This window comes from Capsicum annuum, chromosome 3 (assembly GCF_002878395.1).
Source record: "Capsicum annuum cultivar UCD-10X-F1 chromosome 3, UCD10Xv1.1, whole genome shotgun sequence".
Taxonomy (NCBI): Eukaryota; Viridiplantae; Streptophyta; class Magnoliopsida; order Solanales; family Solanaceae; genus Capsicum; species Capsicum annuum.
Window position 1 is genome coordinate 43,540,157 of NC_061113.1, and position 6,560 is coordinate 43,546,716.

Consider the following 6,560-nt stretch of genomic DNA (forward strand, 5'->3'; position numbering starts at 1 on the left):
TTTGTATAAGGGATTAGAGGTGAAAGGCGGGGAGAAAAGGATGTTTAGGCTTGCCAAGGTTAGGGAACGGAAAGGTCATGATCTGGACCAGGTAACGTGCATTAAGGGGGAGGTAACGTGCATTAAGGGGGAGGATGGCAAAGTTTTGGTGGAAGACGGCCTCATTAAGAAAAGATGGCAGTCCTATTTCCATAGGCTCTTGAATGATGAGGGGGATAGAGGTGTGGTGTTAGGGGAGTTGGAGCATTCCAAGGAGTGTCGCGACTTTGGCTTTTGTCGGCGTTTTAAGGTAGATGAGGTCTATGAGGCTATTCGCAAGATGCGAAGGGGCAGGGCGACGAGGCCCAATGAGTTTTCAGTGGATTTTTGAAAGTTCTCTGGCGAGTCATGGTTGAGGTGGCTGACCAACTTGTTTTACAATATTTTCAAGAAAGCCAAGATGCCTGACGCGTGGAGATGGAGCACCATGATTCTTAATATAAGAACAAGGGTGACTTTCAGAGTTGTAACAACTATCGGGGTATTAAGTTGTTGAGTCACACGATGAAGATTTGGGAGAGGGTGGTGGAGCGGAGGTTGAGGAAGATTGTGTCTATATCGGAGAATCAATTTGGTTTTATGCCCGGTCGCTTCACGACAGGTAATTCACTTTGTGCAGAGACTGGTAGAGCAGTATAGAGAGAGGAAGAGGGATCTTCACATAGTGTTTATTGACTTGGAAAAGGCGTATGACAAGGTCCCTAGGGAGGTTCTTTAGAGATGTTTGGAGGCGTGGGGGGTCCCGATGGCGTACATTAGAGCGATTAAGGACATGTACGAGGGAGCAAAGACCAGGGTAAGGACAGTGGAGGGAGATTCTGAGCATTTCCCGGTCTTGACAAGGTTACACTAGGGATCAACTCTTAGTCCATTTTTATTCGCTTAGGTGATGGATGTGTTGACGCGGAATATACAAGGTGAGGTGCCTTGGTGTATGTTTTTCGCGGATGATATAGTTTTGATTGATGAGTCGCGACAAGGGGTTAATAATAAGCTGGAAGTTTGGAGACAAACCCTGGAGTCTAAAGGTTTCAAGTTGAGTAGGACTAAGACAGAGTACTTGGAGTGCAAGTTTAGTGACTCGAAGCAAGAGGAGGAGGTGGTAGTGAAGTTGGAGTCTCAAGCGGTTTGCAAGAGGAATAGTTTTAAGTATTTCGGGTCTACGATTCTGGGAAATGAAGAGATAAACGAGGATGTCTCTCACCGTATTGGGGTAGGTTGGATGAAATGGAGGCTCGCTTTGGAAATTTTATGTGACAAGAAGGTGCCCCCAAGCCGAAAGGCAAATTATATAGAGTTGCAGTCCGGCCTGCCATGTTGTATGGAGCGGAGTGTTGGCCGGTTAAGATTAAACGAGGATGTCTCTCACCGTATTGGGGCAGGTTGGATGAAATGGAGGCTCGCTTTGGAAATTTTATGTGACAAGAAGGTGCCCCCAAGCCGAAAGGCAAATTATATAGAGTTGCAGTCCGGCCTGCCATGTTGTATGGAGCGGAGTGTTGGCCGGTTAAGAATTTGCATATCCAAAAGTTGAAGGTGGCGGAAATGAGGATGTTGCGTTGGATGTGTGGATGCACAAGGGCTGACAGGGTTAGGAATGAAACTATTCGGGAGAAGGTGGGAGTGGTGTCAGTAGAGGTAAAATGCGGGAAGTGAGGTTGAGATGATTTGGTCATGTGATGAGGAGAGGCACAGATGCCCCAGTTCGTAGGTGTGAGAGGTTGGCCTTGAAAAGTTTAACCGGGGTAGGGGTAGGCCAAAGAAATACTGGAGAGAAGTGAGTAAACGTTACATGGAGCAGTTATAGTTGCCTGAGGACATGATCCTAGATAGGAAGATATGGAGGAAAAGCATTAGGATAGAGGGCTAAGGGTATGGTTAAGTCATAGTCAGTATTTAGGTGGACTTAGTGTCCTTTGTTTGGCAATGTACATATTTTTATGGATGTCATACCTATGTTATTTTATCGTGTTCTATGCTCTTGATGCTTGTGTATACTGCTTTTTATCTTGAGCCGGAAGTCTATCGGAAACAGCCTCTCTACCTCTGTAGAGGTAGTGGTATGGATTGCGTACACTCTACCCTCCCCAGACCCCACAATGTGGGAATATATTGGGTTTGTTGTTGTTGTTGTTGTTTTTTAAATTTCAATTTCAGCATATTCTTTGGCCCTAAGATTTTGTCTTCACCAAGTCTTTTGTACATTTATGCTATTATATTTTAAGGCAATAAATCTCAAAATTGGACTGACCATTTTTCTTCTTAGTTCTTAGTTATATACCACAGAATGGGAAAGATCAAAGTCCAAAACTGATGAACTATCCATGACCACCTCCGATTATATAAAACTAAATATTTGGGTACTCAAACTTAAAGGCAAGTTTTACAGAGTGGCAGTTAGACCAGCTATGTTGTATAGGGCGGAGTGTTGACCAGTCAAGAACTCTCATATCCAAAAGATGAAGGTGGCGGAGATTAGGATGATGCGATGGATGTGTGCGTTTACTGGGAGAGATAGGATTAGAATGAGGCTATCCGAGACAAAGTGGGAGTGACTTCGGTGGAGAACAAGATGCGAAGAAAGCAAGATTGGGATGGCTTGGGCATGTGATGAGGCGGTGCACGGATGCCCCATTGCTGAGGTGTGAGAGATTAGCTATTGATGGATTTCAAGCGAGGTAGAGGTAGATCGAAGAAATATTGGTGGGAGGTGATTAGACAAGATATTGAGTAGTTACAACTTACCGAGGATATGACCCTAGATAGGAAGGTGTGGAGGACGCGAATTAAGGTATAAGGTTAGTAGAGTGCGTTCATGCTAGGAGGTAGGAGTGCTTTGTTTTGTTGTCCGAGCTAGTAGTTGTACGCTACGCTTGTAGTGTCTTGTTCTTGGAGTTTTATCGCTATTTGTTGTTTCGGGTAGATTGTTCATAGCATTATTTTATGGCAGCCTGTTTCTACTACTATGTGTTGTTTTGTTACTACCTATTGTTTCTTGCTCTTATATTATGTCTTTTTCTAGACTGTTTTTGCCTTGAGTTGGGAGTCTATCGAAAACAACCTCTCTACCTCACCTCTGAGGTAGTAGTACGGACTGCGTGCACTCTACCCTCCCCAGACCCCACTTTGATGTTGTTGTCGTATTTGAGTACTTAAACTTGACAAACCTCACAGCAAGTTCTAACAAGTCACAAGGGTCGAGAGGTTGAGCCTTTTTGCAGCTGAATAATTATATGTTGAGTCAAAAGAATTTAAATTTTATATAAAAAATGAGTAACTTCCATGAAACAAAAATTGTCAGATCGTGACACCACCAGACGAAGGTCCCCTATAAGAAACGGTAGGAACCAGCACTACAGACAACATCTTAGCTCCTCCATCCTTAATGTAGAATCATTCCAATATACAGCAGGGACCACTAAATAAAGTTAACCTTTGACATAGAAGCTCTATTAAACATGAGAAAGGTAAATCAATTGTGATTGATGCTTTGACTTTCTATATGTAGATAAATGTCAAAATTAGAACATAACTACTTCATATCTTAATTTTTTTACTGTAGATTCTAAGAGTAACCACTTTGACTCTTTAGCTATCACAGCTAATAATTGCTGAAGCAACTCACATTACCTTCGTTGCTGTCTAAGCCGGTTTCTTTCCTCAAATGTGCTTTCAGGATCAAAACAACCCAACAGGAACTCCCAGGCTGCCCCTTTAATTGATGGATGAATCCCCTAGCGTTCACAGAACAATTAATGAGCATAATAATTCTTAAAATTCAATTTCCAGCTAAACAGCAACACACAAATTTCTTGTTCTTAAGTAACAGTACAACAACAACAAACCCAGTGTATTCCCACCTAGTGGGGTCTGGGGGGGGTAAGATGTACGCAGTCTTGTTCTTAAGTAACAGTAATAGGCATATTAAATATTTTCTCTAATTAATTAACAGAACCTTTTCATGATGAACTCAACAGACGTGCTACTAGTAGACCAACTTATCCAACTTGTATGTATATTTCAACAGCCTAAATTTTATACCCAGCTGACAGAGAGTGTCAAAAGTTTTGCGCACAGCAGAACACCAAAAATATAATCACTTTTATGAGGTAGGATCATGCTAGTTTTCCAAGAGAGGAAAGAGAGTCCTACCCTCATTGGCTAATAACTTTCCACAATCGAATAGCTTGAAATATGGGAGAATCCCCATAGAATGAAGCTACTAATGAGGATTTGTCAGGGAGCACAACTGCAACGATTTTACGTTAACTCACAAGTAGACAAGAAAATAAACAATTTATAATACAAGTTATCTATTTTACCCAGTCAATAGGTTTTGGGGAACAACACCACTCACAAGTACGACATGAGATTAATATTTCGTCACAAGGGTAATCAGTTTCGTTTCATTATTGCGCTGACAACTCCTGATTTAGTCACAAGGGTAATCAGTTTCATTTCATCATTGCGCTGATAACTCCTGATTAAAGGACTAACTATAACTTATATTCGTCGGCCAAGCACCTGATCTCAAGCATGTAAAACTAGGCTGGAATAACGTACTCACTGCATCACATTGACTGCATCATGAAGAGTAGAAAGGAGAAAAAGAAACACTGAGAGTGGCAAGACAATGAGATAATGCAAAACAAGAAAGGAATAGAGTGTTGTTGCAGCTCCATCATTTTGCTCGTTTGAGAGTAGATGTACTACTTTCCCAACTAAAGATAATAGCATCTTCAACCTTTCCAGCTTCCAATTGCTAAGACCTTCAGTATGACTATTCGGGATTTCCAGAACATCAATCTAACTCAAATAGAATCTACCAAAGCAGTCAGTCGCAATACATAAAATGGCAGTACTTTACGAGGAAATTATAATCTTTCTCCAAATATGACTAAAATGTTTTCTAGGAGTTAGAATAATAATCGCATGGTGAAGTCAGCTTTCAGTCCACTTGCCTGTCTCTGTTGCAGAGTATTTACAATTTAAAACTAAGTTGTTAGCATTTGAAAGATTTAATTCTCATCTTCCAGAGCTGCACTTAATTGTTTAAATACAGGAACCAGTAAAGCAATAGACTCAAAATAAATGCAAGCAAAGAAAAAATGAGAATGTGGTATACAATACAGGAAACAATGGTAAAGGAGATGTACCCCTCGTTGTATTCGTCGAAGAACAGCAGCTATATCCAAATAACCATCTTTAGAGAATGCAGCTTTCCATCTTCTTTCGCTAAGAGTTTTTCCTACCTGTCCAAACAGTGAAACAAAGACAGAAAGTATCTTAGTTGTGTCATAAGCAACTACGATCCAGAAGCTATCATAAACAGCTAACCGATAGTAACATTTATTCCTTAAAATGGAATAAGACGAATATCAGCCGAAAAACTCTGATTTTTGCCGTCATTCAGGTATTTACCTAATTGATTTATTTAACATATTTGCATTCGGCAGCCCCCCAAGAACCAAATAAAAACAACTACAAGAATTTCCACCAGTCTCTTTTGAGGCCTGGCATTTACCTTTTGTCCCCGTTTTTTGACAGCACATGGCATAATTTGGGCAGGGCATAACTTTGTTTCGTCCAGAGCTTGTTCAATGCTATGCCCCGCCAAATAATCTTGCACAACTTAAAATGGGGCCAAAGTTAATTAGCAGACTTAAATGATCCTATTTGTGCAAATCTCCCAACAACTATGCCATCCAAGGATAGACAATGACTTTTTAAAAGAGATAAAAATGGCATGTTTCAAAACCAACAACGACAACATACCCAGTGTAATCCCATAAGTGGGCTCTAGGGAGGGTAGGATGCACGCAGACATTACCTCTACCTTTTGTAGGATAGAGAGGTTGTTTCCGGTAGACGTAAGTTTCAAAACCGGACTAGAGAAATTAATGTCAAAGAATCAATATAGGAAAAAAAATACACTTTTAATGATGTTAAACGTGAAGATAATTAACATAAAGAATAAGAATAATACCCTTGATTTGAAGCGGGTCTTGGGAACCTCAGCTAGGCATTCAGGCCTAATAGTATAATAAGAATCTAACTCCTCTGAATAACAATTCTTCATAGCACGAACCCCTGTTCATTCCAAACACAAACCCCACAATCAATCCCAACCACGGGCCAAATTCAGCAATCTAACACATACATATACAAATACATAATATTCATTCGGGCATTACATCGAACATATAACCTACCATCATCTTTCTTGAAAAAAACAGAAGACTTAGAATTACCCATGTCTTTGTTCAACAAAACAAGAATTGCAAAACTAAAGATCACCAAGATTTCAACAAATAAGAACACCCACAATGAGAAATATGTAGATTGTTTTTTGAAATTCAAATTATGTATTAAAGTTTTAAGTACCTTTGTTGAATATGATGAAGGTAAATTTGAATTGACTTGATGTTTTTCTTCTTCCTTTTTTTTTTCTTTTTTTGAAAAAAAAAAGATTAAAACAAAAGTTTTTTTGTCTGTACAATGTGACGGGGAGGAGGGGAGGA

At 40.2% G+C, this 6,560-nt stretch overlaps 1 protein-coding gene across 5 annotated transcripts in view; it reads right to left on the reverse strand.

The window, feature by feature from the left end:
• The window catches only part of LOC107863878 (rab GTPase-activating protein 22), a 22,345-nt gene extending 15,791 nt beyond the window's left edge, over positions 1–6,554 (reverse strand). For 2 of the 5 annotated variants that reach the window (XM_016710062.2, XM_047407955.1), the window contains exons 1-4: positions 6,424–6,554; positions 6,026–6,129; positions 5,196–5,291; positions 3,670–3,773 (exon numbers count right to left, since the gene is read on the reverse strand). In XM_016710062.2, the coding sequence (XP_016565548.2) occupies positions 3,670–3,773; positions 5,196–5,291; positions 6,026–6,118 (293 nt within the window). In that variant the 5' untranslated portion in view covers positions 6,119–6,129; positions 6,424–6,554. Of the gene's footprint in view, positions 1–3,669; positions 3,774–5,195; positions 5,292–6,025; positions 6,130–6,251 lie in introns of all 5 variants that reach the window. The other 3 variants (XM_016710060.2, XM_047407953.1, XM_047407954.1) reach the window with 3 other exon arrangements.
• Positions 6,555–6,560: the final 6 nt, after the last annotated feature.